This window comes from Onychomys torridus, chromosome 4 (genome assembly GCF_903995425.1).
Source record: "Onychomys torridus chromosome 4, mOncTor1.1, whole genome shotgun sequence".
Classification (NCBI taxonomy): domain Eukaryota; kingdom Metazoa; phylum Chordata; class Mammalia; order Rodentia; family Cricetidae; genus Onychomys; species Onychomys torridus.
Window position 1 is genome coordinate 102,123,077 of NC_050446.1, and position 25,907 is coordinate 102,148,983.

At 37.3% G+C, this 25,907-nt stretch overlaps 1 protein-coding gene across 2 annotated transcripts in view; it reads right to left on the reverse strand.

The window, feature by feature from the left end:
• The window catches only part of Bub1 (BUB1 mitotic checkpoint serine/threonine kinase), a 32,584-nt gene that overhangs the window by 2,004 nt on the left and 4,673 nt on the right, over positions 1 to 25,907 (reverse strand). Inside the window, exons 5-23 of one of the 2 annotated variants that reach the window (XM_036186065.1) lie at positions 23,791 to 23,834; positions 22,238 to 22,338; positions 20,725 to 20,777; positions 20,456 to 20,640; positions 18,361 to 18,515; positions 15,980 to 16,206; positions 14,945 to 15,003; positions 13,608 to 13,736; positions 13,405 to 13,515; positions 12,476 to 12,575; positions 11,536 to 11,617; positions 8,757 to 8,931; positions 6,514 to 6,601; positions 4,957 to 5,165; positions 3,018 to 3,161; positions 1,873 to 1,988; positions 1,410 to 1,571; positions 1,098 to 1,255; positions 832 to 1,000 (exon numbers count right to left, since the gene is read on the reverse strand). In XM_036186065.1, the coding sequence (XP_036041958.1) occupies positions 832 to 1,000; positions 1,098 to 1,255; positions 1,410 to 1,571; positions 1,873 to 1,988; positions 3,018 to 3,161; positions 4,957 to 5,165; positions 6,514 to 6,601; positions 8,757 to 8,931; positions 11,536 to 11,617; positions 12,476 to 12,575; positions 13,405 to 13,515; positions 13,608 to 13,736; positions 14,945 to 15,003; positions 15,980 to 16,206; positions 18,361 to 18,515; positions 20,456 to 20,640; positions 20,725 to 20,777; positions 22,238 to 22,338; positions 23,791 to 23,834 (2,467 nt within the window). Of the gene's footprint in view, positions 1 to 831; positions 1,001 to 1,097; positions 1,256 to 1,409; positions 1,572 to 1,872; positions 1,989 to 3,017; positions 3,162 to 4,956; positions 5,166 to 6,513; positions 6,602 to 8,756; positions 8,932 to 11,535; positions 11,618 to 12,475; positions 12,576 to 13,404; positions 13,516 to 13,607; positions 13,737 to 14,944; positions 15,004 to 15,979; positions 16,207 to 18,360; positions 18,516 to 20,455; positions 20,644 to 20,724; positions 20,778 to 22,237; positions 22,339 to 23,790; positions 23,835 to 25,907 lie in introns of both variants that reach the window. The other variant, XM_036186064.1, reaches the window with a different exon arrangement.

Here is a 25,907-nt window from a genome sequence, read left to right on the forward strand (position 1 = left end):
GAGTATATTAAAATATGTCTCTAACTTAGAAGCTCAATAATCACAGGGTTATTACATTTGTAGAATTCTCAAATCCAGTGATTTGCTTCTCTGAGTGCTTATCCAAGCTTTCAGTTAGGCTTCTATGAACACAAAACACTAATGCCTCTGAGGTAACCCTTTGGGAAGCTCTATCTTCATTTAAATAATGTCCTCAAGTCCTTTGTTCTATCACTTGGTTCAAACACAATAATCTCTCAGCTTGGCAGTTGCTCCAATTCTATCCCCTGGGACTATGGTGTTATTGTACATCAATGCCTCTGTGTGATATGTTCATAATAGAAAAGAACGTTCTAGTGTAGTCCAAATCTGTAGGCTAGCAAACTATCTACAATCCACCCCCAGATCAGCATTTATCTACCTGAAGCCTTACTGGGAGTAACCGACTAGATATAAGGCCCTCCCTCACCTGTGTCCCCTTTATTATGATCTTCTGGAAGCCACAGCTCTTATCTGGAAACTAGGCAGTTGGTTTAACCCAGGCTCAAAATCTTTACATTTATCCTAATTAGTAGTATCTTCTTTACTTACCAACTAATATTCTACTTTGTTAAAAACTCTGCAACTTTCTCACAGAATGTATTTGCTTTTCGGCTCTGTTGACAGAATCTGTACTAAGAGAGGAAGTCTCTTCAAAAGTAGAATTTCTTCTTCCTCTTTCAGCCTTATATTCTACTTTTCCTTCAATGCCCAAGAGACCAGTTCAAACTACCTGGAGCTTTCAACTCATTTTTAAAGTCTGGTAGGTGTAATAAAGAACATGTTTCCAAACCTCTTGCTTTCCTTCCATACCTGGTAGTTCCATGGCTTGTTACTGAGCATCTCAGGACACTGGAAACCAGACGTTTCACACTTTCCTGTAAATGCAGTTCCTTTAGGGAAAAGTTTCATATCTATACTCTGACCCAGGTCAATCAGTGCCAAGCCAGTAGCCAAGTCTTCATGATTCTGCTCCAAAAATCTACATTAAATACAAACAAGGACCAGGATCCATGAGCACAAATAACAAAAGGATAGCAGTGAGATGTTAGTGAAGAACTCCAGAGTGTCACACTTGCCTGTGTCCTATTATGAAGTTATCTGGCTTAATGTCTCCATGAATGATCTCACAGCTGTGGACTTGTTCAATCATGTAAAGCATTCTGATAGCGAAAGTGATGACAAGAGCCTGGGGCATCACTTTTTCTGGGGTATTTTTATAGAGGTTAATGGCATTCTAGAAATAATGCAAATGTAGAGGATAAATGAAATTTCAAGTCAAGGGCATTATACCTGCTTTCTATTCCAATAAAAGTTCCAACTGTGAAAAATAGTACAGGTAAAAACCAGAAACGCACATGCATTTCATGTTCATGTCATGAAACACTTACTAGCAATGTCCCATAGCTGTAGAGTTCCCCGACTAATATGCTGCCATTCTGAAATAAGTGAGCAGAATAAAACTTGATGAACATGTGATGCACTGCTGGCTTCAGTCTCTCCATCAGCTGCATCCCAATGTAGAATTCCCAGGAATTGGCAGGTTTCTGAACCTGCAAATCAAATCAGGGATATGATATGCATATCCTTATCCATATTCTGTAAAATAGCAAAAAAGCAACTCCTCCCAGTTAAGGATGTGACAATAATCGAGGACAAGCTAAGGACTGGTCAGCAGTGTAGGGATTGTGGGATAATCTTAGTGGTAAGACAGTTCTGAGTCTTCCTAGGATAGCTGTGTTTAACTGTTGACTGAGGCCTCACTAACATCAGTATTTAAAGGGGAGGAGGTAAAGGAAGATAACTTCGAAAATTCACATCTACATTACACAAGAAGTTACTCAGATCATTTACCTTTAAAATACATTTCTGTTTACTTTTGGTATCTTTCATATCTCCATGAATAGCTTCATAGACTTGGGCAAAGGCCCCTTCTCCAAGAAGGTGATTCACATAGACCAGCAAAGAACCTTAGAAGATAAGGATGTCAAATTGACAAAAAGCCATAAGGACTATCAAAGAATTCCTGGTGCATGAACTACTTTAATAAATTAAAATGGGTATGATCTGGGGAAGTTTTCCCAGACTTAAATGAAAGTAAACCATATACCTGCCATGAAAGAGCCTCCTTAACAAATTCTCCATAACGGCGGGGTGAGGGCAGCTCTGATGGCCCAGTATACTTAATATGGGTGGCCTTGGGTCCTGGCCCTTCCATTACCTGTTCTGCCTGCTCTGTACAACTGTTGAGGTATTACAAAGACTATGTAGAAATCTGTAATGATTTTTGGAGAATATTTTACAGGATAATAAAAAAGACATATATTAATATTTGTAATAGTTTGGAACGGTTAGGCCAATTTTATATTTCAGAAGCTTTGGATTTAGATGGTTGTGAGCTGCCCAACATGGGCACTGGAACCCAAGCTGAGGTCTCCTGAAAATGCTCTTTTTTGGTAATGGTCAAGACAGAGTTTCTCTGTGTAACAGTTCTGGCTGTCCTGGAACTTGCTTTGTAGACCAGGTTGGCCTCAAACTTACAAAGATCCGCCTACCTCTGCCTTCTGAGTGCTAGGATTAAAGGCCACCCCACCTGGCTCACAAAGTGCTTTTAGCTTTCGAGCTACCCTAGAGTACGTTTTTTTTGTTGTTGTTTTGTTTTTTTTTTTCAAGACAGGATTTCCCTGTGTAGTTTGGTGCCTATCCTGGATCTCACTCTGCAGACCAGGAGCTCCGCCTCACTCTGCCTCCTGAGTGCTGGGATTAAAGGTGTGCGCCACCATTGCCCGGCTGAGTATATGTATTTTTAACTCTGATAGATTACTGTCAAATTAAAGTCCCAACAGCAATCCCAATTCTACTATCACAGCTTAACAAAATTTCTCAATACTGTAGATATTAACTCTTTCTTGAAGACAGAAAGGGTAGAAAAATCTCAGGGTTACTATCAGTTTCTCACAAATAAGAATTCAAAGTTCTATTATCCATATAATTCTTACCCAATTGGAATTCTGTCTTGGGCTTGATGGCTGGAAGTTTACACGGCCACTCAAAAGCATTTGAATAGGAACTCACTGGTTTAGATAGCCCAGACAGAAGTTTAAGAATCAATTCATCATCCCATGGGTTCTCAATAGTAAAGTCTTAAATAGGAAAAATAAAAAAGAAACAAATTCAGCATTCAAATATTTCAACAGAAATTTTAGATAAATAAGTAAAGGTATTTATTAAATAAGCTTTCAAAATCTTACCCTATGTAGAGCACTGATTCAGTAATAAAAGAAGCTAAAATTGGTAGTTCTGTCATTGTCACTTTAGGTCTACAAATTTAGGTGACTATGCAGCTGTGATAAAGGGAATCAACTAGCTGTTTCCTGACTCATCTGGAGTTGCAAGATTCATGCCTTCAAAAATTAAAGCTGCATGCCTTTAAGTACACTTGGACACTATTAATTAGATGCTTCTAGTGCTCAGACAAATACTCTTCCACTGTTTCCCCACTAATACACAAAGTACACTACCTACATACAATTTGCATGAATGAGAATACTGTGCCCATAAAAGAGAAAACAATCCCTAAAGGAAGACAAAGCCTTATCTCCAATTTTGTGTTATAAAACATTCTGTCTGAGGTGGTTTGAAAAGGCTACTCTCCAACATGGAAACTTTTTTAGCATAAACAAAACATAGTTCTGAGATTTATTAACTTATTTAGTTCTTACAGTAAGTCTCAAAGGTATAGTATAACCTTCACTTTAAGATATATTTATTTGTGGTTGGGGATTTAGCTCAGTGGAAGAGCACTTGCCTAGCAAGTGCAAGGCCCTGGGTTTGATCCTCAGCTCCCTATACAAAAACACACACACAAAAAAAACCAAAACCAAAAAAGATATATTTATTTTAATTTTTTAATGTGTATAGATTTTTTTTTTTTTTTTTGCCTGCATGTATGTATATGGGAAGGAATCAGATCCCCTGGAATTGGAATCCCAGACAGTTATGAGACCATGTGGGTGCTGGGAATTGAACCTGGGTCCTCTGGAAGAGCAGCCAGTGCTCTTAACCCCAGAGTCATCATCTTCCAACTGACCTCTACTTTAAAAAGGAGCACCAAACTTGGTTAGGGAGATGGGAATTGGGACTTCATCATAGAACTTAGTCTATTTCCAGACTCTATGTTCTCAATCACTATGCAAGACTTTCTGTATAAACAAGGGACAGAGGAAGATACCTCTTAATATCCGGTCTTGACTGATGTTCTGTCACATACAGGGTGAGGGTAACATTAGATTACATATTTGACACATAGTAAACTCTCAACCTTGAACTTTAAAAAAAAAAATTTTTTTTTGAAAAGTTATACATGTGTGTTTGCCCGCATGTGTGTATGTGCACTATTTGTATACCTGGTGCCCAAAGAGATCACAAGAGGGTTTCAGATTCCCTGAACTAGAATTATAGATGCTATGAGCCATCATGTGGGTGCTGAAAACCAAACCTGGGTCCCTTTGAAGAGCAGTCAACAGTTCTTTTAACCAATGAGCCATCTCTCCAGACCACTAATTCCTTTTTATTTTATTTTATTTTTTGGTTTTTTGAGACAGGGTTTCTCTGTGTAGCTTTGGAGGCTGTCCTAGATCTCGCTCTGTAGCCCAGGCTGGCCTCGAACTCACAAAGATCTGCCTGCCTCTGCCTCCCAAGTGCTGGGTTTAAAGGTGTGCACCTTTAACAGTAGCGATCTAGGTGTCTTTCAATATTAAAATGGATTGACTGATCTCAAATGTGTTAGTAGTGAATTATTTTGTGGTGCAGTTATAAGTTTGTCTAAGTTTATTTTCTATTCAGTAAATTTAACTCCCAACTCTGAGTTCTTTCGTGGAATAGCTTTTCTATGCTAGTGTTCTTATGGCATAACTAAGATTGAGCATGTGTGCATACTTGGAGCATTGACATTTCCAAGTGAACTAGTCTGCATCCATTCAACTTGGAGCCCAGCGCTGGCATCTGGTAGGTCCTCCATGGGCACAAGGTCAGTGCTTGTGCATTTATAAGCCTCAAGGCCGAACACTGCTTCCTGCGTGAGTACACCACCTGTGGCAGGCTGGCTAGGATAATGTAAAGATGATGAAAATTTCTCCTGAATTGGACTAGATGTGCAAAAAAGAGAAATAAAAAACTTCATGTGATTAGAAGCCTATTAGATGTGACCAAAGTAAAATAGCTTCCTTTCATTCTAAGAACCTATTCAAAATTATCTCACAGGTTGAGTTGATCAAATAACTTTCATTAAGCAAATATGTGTAAATACTCAAGCTACTAAGATATGAATATGAACAGAAATAAAACCAAAGCCATTTAATGTATTAGGTAAACAGGTAAGGTGATATATTTGGTATTTAATAGGAATTGTAAGGAGGAATGAGTTTTTTCCCCAAAACTACACCTAAATAGCACTACTGTAATCAAGACTTGAGTGTTTTTCATTCTAAAAATGGGTTATTTTACAACACTAAGACAAACAAAATATCATAATAATCCAACAAAATTCTGATGCAATATCTCAGCGCGCTCTCACTTGCGCGCTCTCTCTCTCTCTCTCTCACACACACACACACATACACACACACACACACAAACAAACACACACATGTTGAGAGGCATTCATATATTTTATATTTGTGATTTCACCTGCGTGCTAAATTTGTAAAATCTACATTAATACTTATGTGATTCTGCTGTCATTTGCAAGCTTACAGCACAATGAAAAACTGTCAGTCAGTCCTGGTTCAGGTCAAATAGGTGATATTCTACCTTATTAATTCAGCTCTCAGGTGTGGGGTGTGTGTGTGTGTGTGTGTGTGTGTGTGTGTGTGTGTGTGTGTGTGTGTTATGGTATTAGGAACTTTTAATCAGCAATTCCATAAACTAGAAGCTCCATGATTAGCAATTTGTCCAAGACCTGATTTCCTCATTTATAATAATAACTGTCATAACTCAAGTTATTGCAGGGATTAAGAGGACAGAGCACATTGAAGGCATAAACATTGTGTCTGAATTGTAATGTATGTATCTGTTACATGCACCAGCCTAATCAAATACAATGGAACTTTACTTTTGCAGCAGTACCTAAAGAAGCTTAAACATCCTATCTTCTCATAAGAGGCACTGGTTTTCTCAATTTAATGGGCGTGCTAAGCACAAATTATGTGTTTTTTCAAGTTTTGCAACAGTTGACCCATCAAAAGAGGATTTATAGCTTGAATCCTGGAATGAATTTCAGAAAATGTTAGCTCAGGGATCTGTTACCCAAGCTGCTTCTCTAACTGCCCTGATATACCAAGTGCTTAGATTCATCACTGTGTTTACATTAACAAATAATTACCTTCTGACTTAAAGCTACCATCGAATAAAATCTTATTAGTCTTAGCACATTTGAATACAGATTTATACTCTATCTTAAAAAGCAATGGAAGAGGAGAGTGACAAACACAATACCCAAGCTTTCTGTCTTTTGAGTGGTCCACCATGTTTTCTTTACAAGAATCCAAAGCCACATGTGTATAATCTGTGGCTAACACATTTTCTGAAATATAAAAAAAATCATAGACAGACATATTACATACACATGAAGACACAAACACTGTTTGATATGGTCACAAAGGCCGGAACTCCTTTTCATACTGACTTTCACTATAACTTCAAAACAGTGCCCCATAGTAAAAAGTTTTATGATCAGAAAAAAAATTACTTAGGATTCAAAGAATAAATAGCAGGTCCACTCTAGGCAGGATGACCAGCCCACGGACAGTCATTGGCAGGAGCACTAGATATGAGGATACAGAGGGAGACTAAAAGGCTGCAACCCTTCCAGCAGACTTTATATATATACAGTTTTGTGTGTCTTTCAGTTTAACTGGCGAGTCAGCATTTAGTTTACTGAATGGATTTAGATACTGGCAGTAATTAAATCACTGTTCCTTCTAACTTAAAAACAAAACAATTCACCGTTATTGACATGACAATAGATGGGACAGAATTATAGACTAAACTCTACCAAGTGGTTTAGTACTATGTAATCCTATCTGTTTATAAACAAGTACTAATACTCATTAATATGAGAATATTAGCTTCTATTTACAGAACTACAGAGGCAAATACCCTAAGAATAGTAACTATCGAAACTTCGAAGAACTCTTCATGGATTAGTTTTCAATTTGAAGAACTTAAAAACAAATTGACTTGAGCAGCAAACTTGTGATGAAATTTAAAAATAGTCCAAGTGTGAGCCAACTTCTCCTCTAAAATTGAGAAAAGGAATAAAACATACGGGATTAGTACTCTAAGAAAATATCCTTATACTCTTTAGTCAATGTTTAGGTTTTTGGGTCATAATCCCATTAGAATATCTTCCATCTAGTGAAGTAAAAATTTCCAGCAGTTATTTAATTACTGTTCTTTTTTTTTTAAAAAAAAGATTTATTTATTATGTATACAGTATTCTGCCTGCATGTGTCCCTGCAGGCCGGAAGAAGGCACCAGATCTCATTACAAGTGATTGTGAGCCACCATGTGGTTGCTGGGAATTGAACTCAGGACCCCTGGAAGAGCAGTTGGTACTCTTAACCACTGAGCCATCTCTCCAGCCCCTAATTACTGTTCTTAAAATTGTGTTTGTGTGTGTGCTTCAGTGAGAGCATGCCAGAGCATATGTATGGAGGCCAGAGGACAACTGGCAGGAGTCATAGTCTCTCTTACCATGTGGGTCCTGGAGATGAAGCTCAGGTCATCAGCCTTGGCAGCAAGCACTTTTACTTGCTGAGCCATCTCAATACCTTCGGCATTGCTTTGGTAAACAATTATTCTTGCTATAGAAAGTCCTGACAGTGCTATAAGTTAGCTAGTAAACTGACAGTTATTCAAAGGGCATAATGCTTCCAGATATCACAATTTATACCTTTTAGACTGGAAACGGGTACCTAATATCTGTGTTCAATGTAGTAACATTGGAGATAAAGTCAAATGTAGATCGTTTACATATTTTAAAAATTATTTTATGTGGATGGGCCTTCTATTTGTACATTATGTCTGTGCATCTGAGCATGCAGTACCTACAGAGGCCAGAAGAAGCTATGAGATCCCCTGGAACTGGAGTTACAGACTGTTGGGAGTTGCTATGTGGTCCCTGGAAACCAAACCCTGAAGAACTGAGCAGTCAGTAATCTTAGCTGGTAAGCTATCTCTATAGCTCACACATGTATATCTTTTATATAAAAGTTACAGTAGACATGAGGTTGAAATGAGGACTCAGGAGTTTCATAATTTCTCTCTTGAAATCATCAGATAAAAATATTATTAGTCCATATGTCTAAAGTGATAAAATTTGAAGATAGATACATCACGGACAAAATCTGGTTAATCATTACTAATTAATACATTTCATTGTTTCTAAATAAATAACTTAATTTTTTTGTAGTAGCCCTTTCTTTGCTATCACAATACAACATACTTCTGGTTGGATATACACCTTTAAGTGACTGTACTGTTTTTTTTCCACTTTCTACCTATTTAGTAAAATTTTAAAATATAGACTATGAAGACAGAATGTCAAAAAAACAAACAAAAAAACCCAGCAAAAACAAAAACAAAACCATGGATACACACATAAGTGGATTTTAAGATTCTTTACAGTTTAAACAGTACACTTTTGCAGAAGGTAACTAAAATAATTGAACACACACCTTTATCTTCTGGAATCTGCACTGAATCTGCTGGGAATTTGTGGAATGGTGTAGATGAAAGCTGGGGAGCAGATGTAAAATCTCCTGTACTTTTAGAACTGGGAGCTAGGGTTTTGTTGTATTGATAACCGCATACTGTTGAATCGTCCACAAACTCATCAATGTGAGGCACTTCCTACAACAAAAGATGAATTGAAAAAAGCAATGCCTGCTTTATTAATGAATTTAACACATCAACACTTTAAGTCTGGCCATTAACATAGCCCTGGAGTACAAACAATTCAGGAGGGTGAGGAGGTAAAGAGGATCACTTGAGCTTAAGAGTTCAAAATCATCCTGAACAGTGAGCTCCTGTCTAAAAAAACAAAACAAACAAAACTCCAAATATTTTAAAATTGAAAAAAAAAAGAGGATTTAAAGAAACATAGATATAAACCTCTTGATTTTAGCAAACTTCAACAGAGCTGTATAAACAACTGGACATGTTTTTACCTTGTAAAGATTCATTAAATTTGAAGAGTTACAGTGATAGTGAAGAGTTGTTTTTCTTCATTACATTCCTTTTAATGGTAATCTTGTCCAAAATGTGGTTTATTTAAACAACAACAACAACAACAAAAACACTAGTAACTGGAGCCCTTATTTGATTTCTCTATTTCCTCCCCAATCTCCAACACAGGTCAACACATTACACATGGCTGTTCTGTCTACTCAGCTGCTCCTGACGACAACCACCTGTGGAAACAACCCTTTCTTGCACTGATACTTTAGAATAGATGTCAGTATCTGTGACTGTGCCTCTAGTCTGAACTATAGAGGCTTCTATACTAGGCCTATATATTTTAGAGAGGACTATCAGGGACTATCTCTATCTCATCAAGCTTTGGGAATATGTGTCATAAACACACCTTATTATTAGTGAAGTTAACCCAATCACTTGGTCAGGTATCCCTGAGGTTTTCTTCACTAAATTATTTTTCCTCTCCTCCTGTCTTCTTCTGATGCAAATCACCATGACCTGCCCATACCGAAAGGGAGGTAAAGTAAACTCTACCTTCCAGAGGGCATTATCAAAGAATTAGTGGAGAAATACTACTACTTATTTGTGAGTGTGTGTACTTGGTACACACATGTACCTGCTCACACGTGGACGTCAGAGGACAACTGAGAGAGTCAATTCTTTTTCTACCATGTGGGTCCCAGGGATCTTTCAGGTTGGTGGCAAATATCTTTACCTGCTGAGCCATCTCATTGGCCCTCTCGGAGAAATGTTAAACGTCTAGTAATTGATAATTTTGAAAAGATGCTTGGGAGCTATGCAGATACTGTTTCTTCTCAGTGACATTAGTGGTCATCCACGGGCCTTGCCTATAGCAGTTACTATCTTAGTGTTCTAATGGTGACCTTCTAGATTCCTTGGAATGCTTCTGTAAGGGAGATTTGTCCCCTCTCCCCTATTGTATAAATATGGACACACATTCATATAATATTGTTTCTTGAGTTATAATTTAATATTACTTTACTTATTTGCTCTTTCAAATCATCCCAGGTTTGATCACTGACTAGTTTAAGTTGGTTCCTGTGCCACCCACCTCACTTTACAAAAACACAAAACCAAAACAATCATATCCTTAATTTCTGGCACAGGCTACCCCAGGCTCATCTTCTCTTTACCCTGGCATGGCCTATAGAACCAGACATTTCTTTAAGAACATAATTACAGGCTAAGTTTTAGAATCTGTGGGGAAAGAGAACTAAACCTGATAAATCCCTGCAGTTCTTAAAATGCCACATAAACATTTTATACATCACATTTTTTAAAATAAATTCCATCATTCCTTCCAGTATTGAAGGAAAAACTGGACGGTTCCAGTTTCTGCTCAGCACCAGCATACACAGAATATGTATTTTTTTTTTTTTTGGTTTTTTGAGACAGGGTCTCTCTGTGTAGCTTTGTGCCTTTCCTGGAACTCACTTGGTAGACCAGGCTGGCCTCGAACTCACAGAGATCCACCTGGCTCTGCCAACTGAGTGCTGGGATTAAAGACATGCACCACCACTACCCGGCCCTTTTTTGTTTTTTAAAGCATGTAGTGGAATAATTCAACGAAATGTAGTTTTGAAATAGTTGCACTGAATCTAAAATCTGGTCCATTATTTGGGAAAATTGTAAGGCTCAGTAAGCAGTTTATCAAAAGATTGAGAGCCTTACAATAGTTAGTTCAGAAGAACCTATCACGGACTTAAAACAGGGAGCCAGGGTTCAGCAACATGTCTCAGAAAGGGTAAATTCACAGCGAGGAATCCTTGCTTGTAGCACTGTCACAGGGGCATGTGGAGTATGGACAAAAATCATACGTGGAAATACTCTGGGCCATGGTGACAGTCTAGATGCAATGGCTGCTAACATACAAGAACACTGCGGGCCAATGAACAGGTGAAGCTTGTCTGCTGTGGTGTACTGTCGATCTACTTTTCTCAATTTTCTTGGGTTTCCCACTAATATCCCATTGTAGGTCTCAATTTTTATGTTTAAGAAAAAATATATACTGCTGGGTGGCACTTCCAAGCTCAAAGAATGGCTCTTGAGAGGTAAGGATCACATAATTATTTTTATTTTCTCTACTTATAAAATTCAATTATAGAATACATTTTTCATACAACATTGGATTTTCCAGAAGTTGTATATACCTTATGCCATTTGATAAGCATATTCACTTGGTAAAAATAAAAATAGATCCTAAGACTTATTTCACTGATAAAGCAGAGATTTACTTACATTTGATGTTGGAGGAAATTTGCTGACTGAGCGTTCTCCAAAAGTCCTGGCTCCTGCGGGCTTATTTTTAGGCTGTGGTAAGCTAAAGAAAGATTTGTATAATTACGAATCATAAAACATATTGATGAAATAAATAAGCTTAAAAGTGTTAGAAAAATTTGTTATTTATCCTACTTAATGAGTTAGTGGTTTTATGGAGATTCCTTATTTTTACAGCAATTATAGCAAAACTGGGTCCAAACTGAATTAACTGTAAACAGAAGATATTTTTATTATACTGGGTTCCAAATTTAAGAAGCAAGAGAAAACAAGGACCTTGGCCAGCAAGATGTCTTGGGTATCAGGTAACATTTAAGTCTTATTTATGGTGCCTGTTCTAGATATGGATATCACTTCTGTAAGCTGGTCATGCTGTCTCTTTTCTATCTCAGTACGAAGTTCCTCCATGCCAAGATACCTGTAACTCACATAGCTTCATTTGTTTTAAGTTACAGTGAAGATTCCTGAAAACACCTCTTTCTATGCCCTGATCTTGCTAATGGGTTGTTCTACCTTAAAACATTTTCTCTGTGGTTATTACTAACATAAGCCACTTTCTGTTCTACTTTATTGGCCCTGCACTTTATGGATGTACACGCAGATTCATCCACATTTAATATAATTTCAAATCCAGACAATCCATGTGTTCTCTGACAACTTATAACTAGATTACATTTCTTCTTCAGCTGTGCTTCTTCTACAGGAAGTCTGTTGTCTTGGAACTCATGCATAGCATGTAAGAGGCTCACTGGTGGCATCAGTGGAACTCCAACCTAGACCACCCTATCTCCTTACTGACTCACAATGTCAAGTCCTAAAAGCCCCTCTGCAGCATCTTACAGCACGTAATAACATGTATTCCAGCCCAACCTGAGTTTATTTTAAATAGACTTTTCTTTACCCATAATTTTCTTTGTTTCCATCTTCAAAAATAGGAAAAGCAGATGACAATGACATAATCTTATTAACTCCCCAAGCTCCAGAAGAAGATACTGCATTTTCTGCAAGAAAACAAAAATAGCATCTCATTATCATCTTGTGAAAAGGCATTATCCTTTAGCAAGCAACTTCAGCTACATATAAGAAAAACTACTGAAATCTTCAAAAAATACTAGGTCCTATGTAATGACATAAGCTATTTTGCAGTGAGAAGTGACTGATTCATGGTCACTGGGTCTAGTAGTTAGGGCCCAATGGAGATCTTGTCATAAACAGTGCAGTGTCTGCCCTCCTATAATGTTGCTACAGAGCTCACTCAACAAAAGTGCACAAAACAAAAGTTGTGGGGATTTTTTTGTTGTTCATGTTCTTTAAGAAAAAAAAATTAATGTTTGAATGTTAATTTCCAGTCTTCCCAGTTCTCACTAGACTCTACTTATCTTTGTTATGATCTTTGGCTTCCAGCACTGCTGGGCTCCAGACTCCACCTAGACATCTTTCTCAGGAGGTGCTTAAGTCTCATGTTGAGAACTTAATTTCCTCACTGTTCCTACCCATGATGCTTTTGTTCTTTAGCACTCATTATTAAATATTAACAAAAAATCCAACTTAACAAAAAAAGCCAAACCACTATCACACGCACTGCAACTTTTTCAATGAAATTTATCTACTCCCTGCTCTGACAAGGCACACTATTCAAAGGCAGGGCCATATCTAAATCTTTTTTGTTTGTTTGTTTGTTTTTTTGTTTTTTGAGCTGAGGACTGAACCCAGGGCCTACCACTGAGCTAAATCCCCAACCCCCATATCTAAATCTTGATAATGCCTATAGCAACTTCCTGTGATAATGTGTACTTAAATTTAAGGAGAAGCTTTTAAATAAATCATTACTTTGAAACTGGGCTTCAAATGCATCTTCATTTTGATTTAGAGAAGGCCACTCATCTTTATCATCAGAAATGTCAGGAAGTGTCGGAGCCTGAAATATATTCATGATGAAACCTTATAGAACAGAAAAAAAATATGTCAACAGGTTGCAAATCAGTTTTTATTAATTTGTTGGAGGCACTATGCATACAAACAAAATATTTTACCTAATGCTTCCTTGGTGTGCACAGTTGGTGATGGCTGCACTTTGGATGGTGTTGCTTGAACCATTCCCAATGATGTGTTTGGAGTTGTATGAAAAGAATTAATGCTGGCAACCTTATTTGTTTCACACACTAGCAAAGGAGTGGGACAAAATGTACTGTCAGTATGCCATTCAGAACACATTAGAAGGCACACGATTACAGTAATTATAATTAAAAAGTTTACCAATGTCAATAATAATTATTATTTCCATTATCATTGATTAAACTTTCCAATCTTTGTAATAATACCATGAAGTAAAGTCAAGAATTGTCCTTTTGAGCTGGGTGGTGGTGGCGCACACCTTTAATCCCAGCACTCGGGAGGCAGAGGCAGGCGGATCTCTGTGAGTTCGAGGCCAGCCTGGACTACAGAGTGAGTTCCAGGAAAGGTGCAAAGCTACACAGAGAAACCCCGTCTCAAAAAACCAAAAATTGTCCTTTTATAGAAAAAAGAAATAAAGGTCACATCAATTTAGGAGTTTTGTCATGAAAAAATCCTTAGCTCACAATACACCAATGTTTTTCATTTCACTCAGCTGGTGTTTCCTAAGATTTTATTTCCTTTCTCCTCTTCTCCTTGCTCATCTGGAAGTCCTGACATCTTTGGTATTTAGAACCTAACAGGAATGTTGCCACCTGAAAGCTCCACATTTATCATTCATCCGCCTGAAACAGGCTCACCAAGTTGGCTGCTTACTTACCAGTCCTTCCTAGTCACCTTGTTTGAAATCTAACTCTCCACTCCATAATAATACCTCTTTTCTTGTGGAAATTCTCATCTTTTTCATCACGACTACCTAGCTAACCACTTAGAACTATGCTTTGCATTTAGCAAGCATAAACAAAGTCTTGGTACAATAAGTCTCTATTTCAAATAGTCCTGCTCCTACTGTTAGTGGAAAGGATGCTAGTCACATAAGGAGAGGAAGTGAATGACCAAACTGTGCCTTTATTTAATGGACAAAATTATCTTCTATGAAATGCTTCCATTGTGGTACCAAACAGAATATAATATACTAACTAAACTTTGAATCACCTTTCCCATCTAACACATTAACTATGACTTTCAGATTAATACACTGAGAAGCGTAATAGAAAAATGCCAAAGGATTCTGAACTAGGAAGATGTGACTAATAAATGAATTTCTATTGTTGCCCAAAAATTGTCTAAGGCTTTAAACATCATTCTTACCCTCTGAAGAGGAAAGCCTCCTTACACCACAGTCATAATACAGACACTCAGCAAACCAAGAGTCTACCCAAACAAGTTGGATGAAGTTAGTATAATGCAAAGCTACCTTCTTTTATTTCTGGTCCAGTCTGTGGCATGAATTCATGAATACTTTGATTCACACACCTGGAAGAGAAATCTCTTGAGACACACTGAAGAATAAAAGCACTTTATACATTAGAATTTTTAACTAACTCTTAAGAAACAGTGCATTTCAGCACACTAACAACCATCCCTCCATGTGGCAAGACAGAATAATGGCTTCCCAAATTCAAACACACTTCATTTATGGTGCATGTTAAAGGCCAAAGACCTAGTTGCAGGCACTGTGTTAGTGGAACTAGTACCTTTCTTGTACTAGTTACTTGGAACCACTAGTGATGTCCAGATTTTAAATTAACAGCAAGGAAGGTGAAGGGAAAAGATAGTAAACGACTTACATAACAGTTTGCTTTTAAACACACTGTGGCAGTTAACCTCATCTGCCTAATACTGCCAGAATTCTCTTAAAGAACCTTATTAAAATGTTAAGCAAAGAAGTGCAAATCACTTTTAATTTTACAAATTCCTATCAAATCACAAGTTAAGTAATGAATAACCAAAGACAAAAATGTAAAACAAGAAATTTGTTGTTATTTCTGAAACCTAGAAAATTCCTTCAAAATTGGGGAATATTGGGAGATAGATCTTGGCACCAAGAATCATCAGCACAGATCTCAAATAGCTTCACAGCTTCTCAAGGAAGACAAAGAAAACATGAGAACGTATGTCAAGTAACTTTCTGTGCAGTAATAGTGTGACAGGTATGTAGTCAAAGCTAGTAAGTACTTTCAGTTTGTAGTTTACAGCTATCTATTCTGAAGGTACAGAGTAACTGCCTGAAGTTTATAATTCAAGAAAAAAGTACAAAGTAAACAAATACTGTAAAAGAAGTGTGGAATTAAGTCTGAAAAATTCAAGGGCAATATTTTGAGAATCTTTTCAACATACTTACAAAAATTTAAAAAACAAGAACCATTCATCTTTATACAACATTCATCATGAAAAGAAATTATACATGCCATTCACATTACTATCACCTCCAGGACAATATTTAGCTTACCTGGGGTCTGTCATTGACTGGCCACTTACAGGAATAGGAAGATTTGGCTGGCTGGCAGCTGGGATCATCAGACCACTGGTAACAGCATTTACCATAAGAGGAACAGGAGGTGCCTCCTGTGGTTTCTCTCCTGAGTTCTCTGAGGTCTGCTGATTGATGGATGGAGGACTTGGAACTCTCAGTTCCTGCTGGGAACATGTATTCGGTCCCATGCACACTGGATTAACCTTTCATGTTGAACAAAAAGACACAAAACAAAACAAAACTAGGAAGTCTTGAATATTACTAATCAGTTATTAGAGCTTCTCAAAGTACAGCAACAAAAGACTAGCCTCTACTATGGTTTCTTAAACACGGACACACCAAAAGCTTATATTAAATTTTATTATTATTATTATTATTATTATTATTATTATTATTATTTGTGTGTGTGTGTGTGTGTGTGTGTGTGTGTGTGTGTGTGTGTGTGTCTGTGCATGCGTGCATGTGTGTATAGGTACACACACGGGTAAGCCAGGGGACAACTTTTAGGAGCCGGCTCCCTCTTACTTGTTGAGGTCTTAATTAAGGTCTTAATTCTCTGCACCACATATTCCATTCTAGCTGGCTCACAAGCTTCCAGGTAATTCCTCTGTCTCTGCCTCTCATCTCACTGTATGAGGGTTGGGATTACAGATTTCTTTTTTTTTTTTTTTTTTAAAACATGTGTTGCTAGGATCAAGCTCAGGTGATCTGGCTTGTATAGCAAACACTTTCATTGGCTGAGCTATCCCTCCAGCCTAGCATCTTATACTTTAAACCACTGAAAAACAAATTGGCTTCTATCATAGTATCAGCATTAGTAAGTAGCTCAGTTGGCCATAGCAGCTCATGGGAGTACAAGATACAGGAGAACTGCAGGGAGGCTGAAGCTGGTCTGGTCACCTAGCAAGTTCCAGGCCAGCTTAGGCCCGTGTGAGACCCTGTCTAATAAAACAAACACAAGAATGGAGGAGTGAGAAACTACAGTGAGATCAAAATGGGAAGGAGACTACTAGGAGCAAAGAATTCATGGTACATGGAGGACCGGAGAGAAGAAAAGGGGGGGGCAACAGAAACAAGGTACGACAATGTCAAATGAAACCCACTACTTCTTATGTTAAACTACAAAAAAGACACTGGAATCACAAAACAAAAAGTGTCCTATTTCTCTTAATTTTGGGAAAAGACTAAAATGAATGTTATCAAATCTTCTTCACAGTGCTCTACTTAGATCTTCTTTGTAGCCATTTTTGTATTTAATGAATAGGATATATTTATATTCATTTCTACAAAGGCACATGGTCCATAAGAGGAAGGATAAACAAACTCTTAAAATATCTGCTTTTTTTGTTTTTTGGTTTTTTTTTTTTTGCTAGAGCTATGGATCGAACCCAGAGCCTTGCGCTTACTAGGCAAGTGCTCTACCACTGAGCTAAATCCCCAACCCCAATATCTGCTTTTCTATTTACACGGAAATAGAATGTAATAAAAGACAGAAAGGCTAATTCCTTATCTTATGGAAGCATTCTTACAAATTCTAAGAGTTATCTTAAGCTGGATGTGGTGGCATATGCCATTAATCACAGCTCTTCAGAGGCAGAAGCAGGGGCATTTCTGTCAGTTCAAGGTCCATCTGGTTCACATAGCAAGTTCCAGGTCAGCTACATATTAAGAATCTGTCTCAAAACCAAAAACGAAAATCCAAAACCAGTGACTTAAATGACCTATACTATTTCCTTACCTCGCAAGTTTGTAAAGAGTGAAAACAGTCCTGACACAGATCAATCACCCCATTAGAAGTACCATAGGGCTGGGGAGATGGCTCAGAGGTTAAGAGCACTGACTGCTCTTCCAGAGGTCCTGAGTTCAAATCCCTGCAACCACATGGTGGCTCACAACCACCTGTAATGAGATCTGGTGCCCTCTTCTGGCCTGCAGGGACACATACTGTATACTAAATAAATAAATCTCAAAAAAAAGTACCACAGATCTCAGGGTCTCTCATACTTTGGGCGACTAGAGACTTGACTGAGCTAAGTATTTCCTATCTCTATATTTCTTTGCTCATACTTCTTTTCTTTTTCTTTTTGTTTTCTGAGACAGGGTTTTTCTGTGTAGTTCTGGCTGTCCTGGAACTTGCTCTGTAGATCAGGCTGGCCTCTGCCTTCCGAGTGCTAGCATTAAAAGTGTGTACTACCACAGTCCAGCTCATTCCAAATTGCATACATCTTTCTGTATCAAATTATTTTAAAACTCAGTAGGATTCCTAGCTAAATTAGAATAACTATAAAAACAGGGCACAGAGAGCAACAGCTAGTAGTATTAGAGATAAGCTATAACAGTGAAGAATGTGGACATACTTCAGGCCTGTTCTGGGAAGTAGACAGGTCCTCCTTGTGAGACAACTCCACCACTTGATGTAATTTCTTGTGAAGTTCATCCATTTTCTGTTTTAACAGTTGTTCTTCAAAAGCATTTGCTTCTTTCCTTTTCATATAATGTCTGTCTTCACTAACTTTAAGAAACATTAAAAAAACATGGTTTGCTCTCAAAATTTCATCAGAGTATTGCATGCAAAATTAGCAAAAGGTCACAATTTAGAATATTTTTTAAATCAAAGTTTTCCATATTTTTTCGATTTTAGAACTAAAACTTATATTAGCTTTTAATTGTAATCTTTACCTGTCCTCACCACAATTACTATTAAATACAGGTCATATGTTATATTAAAAAAAAGCCTGTTATGTGATCAATAATATTCAGCAATGGTAGTCTAATACTAAACATTTCTTATAAAACAATCACACTGTGCTACAAATCACTTGAAAATGATTTTCCACTCATTTTTATTTCTAATTACTTTACCTTACATATGTGTATATGTGCTTATATTCATGTGCACATGTATGTATATATATACATACATATATATATATGGCTTCAAAGAGCCTCAGGATCCATCCCATTGGTTTTGTTCTCATTGGCCTGGAGCTAACCGAGGAGTCTAGGCTGCCACTGCTACCCTTGTGCTGTGATTATAAGTGTGTGCCATAACACTGGTCTTTTTAATGTCGTTCCTGGGAATCAAACTCACGTCCTCATTATTGCATGGCAAGCATTTACTGACTGAGTTACCTCCCCATCCACCAATATCCCCCACTTCAGATTTTAAAAAAATAACTCTGGGCACTTTTCAAAGGAATGCTGAAGTATCAAAGGGCACAAGTCCCAAGCAAGGTATATATGTGGAGGTCAGAGGACAACTTGCTGGTTCTCTCCTCCTACCTTGTGGGTCTTAGGGTCAGAACTCAGGTAGTCATACTTGGTGGCTTTTAATTTTTTTAAATGTTGTGCATGTACATGTTTGTGATGGTGCCTACAGAGGCTAGAGGTGTTGTGTCTCCTTGGAGCTGGGCGTTACAGGGTGTTGAGTCACCTGACACGGGTGCTGGGCACTGAACTCAGGTCCCTTGCAAAAGCACTAGCAGCTCTTAACTGCTGAGCCACCTCTGCAGCTCACCTCTTCAGGAAAAAGTGTACTAGGGTCAGACTTCAAACAAATTTCCAATAAAAATCAAATATGGGCACACTCAAACAAATCAGTCTGCTTGGAGACTACAGGTTGTGGCACATGAACAATTCAAAACTGGCCCTCCAACAAATATTGACTTTTCTCTATAGTTGATTAAATATAAAAATATTGAGCATATGGGCAGTTAAGAGAGTTTGCTGCTCTTGCCAAGTTCAGTTCAGTTCTTGGCACCTGTATCAGAGTGCACAACTTCTTCTGGCCTCTGAGGACACTACTCACTTGCACAACCCACACTCACACACAGCTTTAAATTAATAAAATCTTTAAAAAGGTAATGAATAAAAGGCTCACATAGTAGACCTACTCCAAATAACCTAGAGGGCATAAAACCCTGAGTGGAACAAAGGTTTATTTTCCTCTATGTTGTTATAGTAAAAAGCAAGTGTAAAGGCACATTTCCTTATGAGGAACAAAAAGTAGTATTTATTCCATAAACATAAATAACCTGGCATGCCGATCAGAAGACTACTTCTGCATATTTGTTTACAGTAGATGCAAACTTGGAAAATCTCTTCTGAACCTCAGTTCTCAATCAAATCCTTTCACAGAACAAATAAATGCTCTACAAATTTAGTACTACTGTGTAGAGGTTCAGATTCACACAGATGATAGCCAAATGCTACCTATTTCACTAATGCAAAGGCAACACCAGTAAGGTGCTTACTGTGGTGCTGTTTCAACTGTTATCCGTTCAGCAATGGAGCCTATGGACAAGCCTTGCTGCTAGGCTAGTGTCTAACCAAGACTTCTAGGCTTCTGACAGAAGGAGCTCAAGACATTCATTCTCTTGTCTTTCATTCAATTATGTGATTGCTCATCCTTTAAAAAGACACAAAATAAAACAAGATATTGAGTGCAAATACCCCACTGTTCATGCTTTCTCCGTTGATTGTATTTCTGGGCTCTTAGTTCTTCAAAGGAAAATTCTGAATCCCCACGAATAAGCTTTTCCTTGCAGTACATAACAACCTGCTGAGTGTCAGCCTTGGGTGCCACAGATGAGCTGACAGAGCATTCTGATTTTGAAATCATGACCACTCTTTGTTCCCTACTGGGGAGAGAGATACCATTTACAACAGTGTACTAAAGGCACTTGAAGGAACTTAAGTAATAATGTATTCATTGTACTTGCATATTAGACTCTTTATCACAAGCAGAAGGTGTCACACCAAAACATTCTGAGCCCTAAAAGACAGAAAACAAACATGAGCACTCACTTACCAAAGACAAACCTTCACACAAATTACTTCACAATTAATCAGAAAATGCTCCATGAGAAGGAGCCTCTTTTTTTTGAGCTGAGGATCGAACCCAGGGCCTTGCACTTGCTAGGCAAGCACTGTACCACTGAGCTAAATCCCCAACCCAAGAAGGAGCCTCTTAATCTCAAGTAGACTTACATGTTTATAGAAATCACGATTAATAGCTAGAACTTTAATTGACATTATTTTTACTTAACTTTTCAAACTGAGGCCCCCCAAAGAAAACATTTTAAATTTAAGACGTTAAAATTCCCTTCTAGTATTTCTTTACTCTCAGAAGTTCCCAATAGTAGCAATAACCCAATTATTATTTTTATCAACAAATATTTATTGATATTTCACAAATATTATACAATGAGCTAGGTTTGGAGCTAGGAATGACCAAAAGTAACACTCATGTCATCTGTGTAAAAATTTAGAGTAGGAGAAAGAATGAGGGTGGCAAACATGTAAGACATAAATTGTGACTAGCTGTACAATCTATCAAAGTTAGACATGCGTGTTCTACGTCTAGGAATGTGCCGCATTAGTAAAACAGACATCTGTACATGGATTAAGCTACAAGAAGGTCCTAAAGAATGATTGTCCTATGAAAGAGAAAGATGCTAAGAAACATAAAGCTGAAGAGGAGATTGGAGTATTTTTATGTTTATAAGTAGGCAAGGCAGAAGAGATTTAGATGGGTCAAAAATATTTAGGGGAATGAAAAGTATGCACAGGTACGAAGCTACCTTTTCCCAGGGAAACAGCAGAGAAAGATGCAGTTACCTATGTAATGGTTGGTAGCAGAAATGAGAAGATAGCTTCTGCTATGTTGCAGAAATACTTTGTATTTTTATAGCTATGAGAGTGAGATAGATCCCAAATTTGAGGAGAATGAAGTTTAAAATCACAATAATTTGGTATTAAAGAATTAACTGGTAAGTACACGAGACATAATATCAAGAGTGGTGTGGAACATAGGGAAGAAATGCTTGAAAAGTGCCAGAGCTCTGGCTGAGGTTATGTGCATAAATGTTTGAAGTTCTGGGTTTTTTCTAAAGCAGGGCTCAAAAACCACCAAATGTGATCCAAAATAGAAATTTCCAGGGCCTACAAAGAGTCCAGCAGAACAAATAGAGGAAATTAGGAAGAAAGAAACAGCAGACAGCAGTTTGTGTGGCAGGCAGGTGTCCTTAAGTCTGACAACAAGCAATACTGGAGTTGAACAAATAGAGAATGGAAAGGCTCAGCGCTGCCATGGAGTCATGGCTGAAATGGAGGTCAGTCACAGGAGACAGGGTCAATGGAGTAAGATGAAAAGGCAGACATAAAAGATAGCCAGAATGGCTGTCAATAACATCCCTGATTTCTATATAACATACAAATAAATGTCCTTATTACCAGACTCTTAGGAACACAGGCTGAGTTTTTTCCTGGACTTGACTTTGTTGTCATGACTTGGTTTAAATTCTGTGCACTCTGCAGAGGTTCTGAGGTTGCAGCTATGAGGGAAAAGAAAGTGAAATGAGTAATAAGTGAAAAGTAACATTAAATAGAATTAAAACAGGACATTTCACTGTTCTTTCAGAATGTTGTATTTAATAAAATCTATTTGAAGCTGGAGAGATGGCTCGGCAGTTAAGAGCATTTGTTCTATTGGAGGACTGAGGTATAATTCCCAGCATTCACATGGCTCAGTCATCCATAACTCTAGTTCTAGGGAATATGATACCCTCTTCTGACTCATGTGGGCACTAGATATGTATATAGTGCAGACAAACATGCAAGCAAAACACTTATACATATAAAAGAAAATACCTAACACATAAATCTAAAAATTACTTTAAAAATCAACACATTTTAAATTGTCTCAGAAAATGGACTAATTTTCAGTGAAGAAAAATATTTGAGAAATAATATTCTAACCAACTCAAGAAGTTAAGATAATACCTGGATGGAATATAAAGCCCAAGTGGTTATTTTAAACAAGATGACAGTGACTACTGTTGAAATGGGATCTTTATTTCTAAGGGAAAAGAAAAGGACACCTTTTTAAAAGTCACATTTACACCTACTTGATGTCAGTTCTGAACAGATGGAGAGGCCAGCATATCCCCTCTCTGTGTTGTAAGGAAATTTAGCAGATATTAGAATGAACAACTGTTTTTTTAGAAGTACTTTGACGTTGAAGAATCCTTGTGGAAAACAGTGATTGTTTCCCGTGATCTGTAGAGTTGTTTTGCTGAAGGGGCTTTGCAGCCATCCCATGACTTTGGTCACAAGAAGCTTCAGGCACATCTGAGGTTCTTATAGTATTATGTATTGCACATGATAAATAATAAAAGACTGGAGCCATGGAGGCATATGATGCTCTCCTTCAGTAAGTAAATCAAGGTTGGGGACCTTGGTATGAGGAAATACTTTGTGTAACAATCAATAAATACACCTTTGTACGACTTTCGGGGTTCATTCCATCACAAGAGGCTGAACCTTCCTGCTGCCACATTGGCCTTAAAATTTCATCTTGGGAGTGCCTTCTTTCTTCAACTGACCCATGCTATACAGTGCACCCCAACATCTTTGGGATCATCTTTTTTTTTTTAAATACAGTATACTGTTCTGTAGCCCTGACTGTCCTCCAGACTTATGTTCCTTCTGAGTATACTACACTACATCTAGATATTAGCTTCTTATTTCTTGAGGTAGATTCACTAAGTTTTGCTTGCAGGTTTGTTCTATTATAATGCCAAGACACAGCCCCCTGCTATCCAGAGCTGTTTAGAGAGATTATTATCAAGAGTGCTTTCCTATTACCCAAAACAGTAATTTGGTTTTTGGTTTTCATTAAAATACTACATGAGGCTATTTTTAACAAACAAAACAAAAACCACTTAGTGCAAATTACAGACTAAATTTTCAACAATCAAGACATTTTTAAAAACTATTATTTTTACCTTGAGCTTGCAAATGGGCTCCAGTAAGACGTGCCTGGAATAGACTAAAAAGAGAAAATACATGTAGATCTTAATCTCACAGTTTAATATACATCTATATTGAAATGGAAACTAAATATAACAGACAATAAAAACAGAAAAAGAAAAACTGAGTTTCAAGTTGCTTTAAACTTCAGACAAAATTCTGGGAATATTTATATTAGAAAAATCTTCTTTTTACACAGTTTATATTATTATTTTTCAAATTCACCTAGCACATGCATCTTCTTTCTCCATGAACCAAGTCTGCAGATGTTAAAACTCAAAAATGTTTCAACTACTACTTCACATATTTTATCTTCTTAAACAAAATGATTATATTTCAAAGAAATCAAAATATAAAACCTAGACCACTGTTTTGAAAGACAATGGGTTATATCACTCATGCTCTGTAAGAACTTCACACATATATCATTTCATAGCACTTTTGCATACCAATTCAACCTTTTAAAAACAGTGCAGCTCCCAAGCCTGACATTTGTGGGTAATGAAAGTGAGAGTGTATATTGTATAGAAAAGAAATACACAACTAAGCACTAAATTTTGATTGATTCACAATTCAAACAAGCTAACAGTAACAAAACCATTTTACCTGATGGTTTGAAAAGATACAAAATTAGATACTATTAAAGAATTATTGTTAACTTTATTAGGTGACATAGAATAAGTCCATAGATAACTTTTTTTTTTTTTTTTTTTGGTTTTTCCGTGTAGCTTTGCACCCTTCCTGAAACTCACTCTGTAGCCCAGGCTGGCTTTGAACTCACAGAGATTCGCCTGCCTCTGCCTCCTGAGTGCTGAGATTAAAGGTGTGCGCCACCACCTGGCTATAGATAACATTTTTAAAGAGGATTGCAGTGGTGTTTGAGAGAAAAGATTCTCCATCAGTACGGGGACAATGAGACTACTCAGCAGGTAAAACACTTCTGCTAGGCCTGACCACTTGAGTTCAATTTCCAGAAACCTCTGACCTCCACACACTTGCAGTGGTGTTCTTGCCTCCAACAAATAAGTTAAAAAGACAAATAAATATCGTTAGTACAGGAAAAAAAGATTAAGGGGCTGAAGAAATGGCTCAGAGGTTAAGAGCACTTGCTGCTCTCCCAAGGACTCAGGTTTGATTCCCAGCACCTAGATGATGGCTCACAACTGGATCCAATGCCCTCTTCTGGCCTCTGTGGGCACCAGGCATACACATAGTTCACATACATACATTTAGGCAAACTATCATATTTTAAACAAACTGTTAACCATTAAACATACTGATTTTTCTTATGTAAATTTGAAGATTCTCATAATAAATTTTAAAGCACAAATACTATAGTAAAACTAAAAAAAAAAAAAATAAGTAAGTATATTGAATGCTGGCAAGGGGTGTAATGCATAGTATGCTTTCAATTCATCTAATGAGAATGCAGAAGAAAATCTTTAAATAGATGGTTTGGTTTTATGTCCCACATGCCTTGAAACTGTTTAAACATATGTATATTCAATTATTCCAATTCTATATGCTATCAAAACAAGATAAATGTAAGAAATATATTATCTTTAGGGGCAAAGATATTGACATATAGTATGTATATAGCAAGACTTTGTAAAGCATGTTTGCAATTCTGTAATATAGCACAAAAAAAAGTTTTCTATATTTTCAAGTTTTCCTAGATGAGGCATTTTTAATAACAGAAAAGTAACAGAACAAAAATATGTGTGTGCAAAAAAAAAAAAAAAAAACAAGGTATTCGTTGATATGCAGTATTTATCATGGTTTGCATTGTCACCAAAACTCATGTTGAAACTCAGTCCCCATTGGGAGGATTTATAAAATGTTTTCTCCAGCATTTGTGGCACAGGCCTTTAAACCCAGCACTTGGGAGGCAGAAGCAGAGGCAGAGGTAGGTGGATCCCTGTGAATTTGAGGCCAGCTTGATCTACAAAGTGAGATCCAGGACAGCCAGAACTGTTACACAGAGAAACTCTGTCTTGAAACCCGCCCCCACACCCCCACCCCCACCCCAAGGTTATCTCCAAAATGTGATTGGATCAAGAGAGCTCTGTCTTCATGAATGGACAAGTTTATT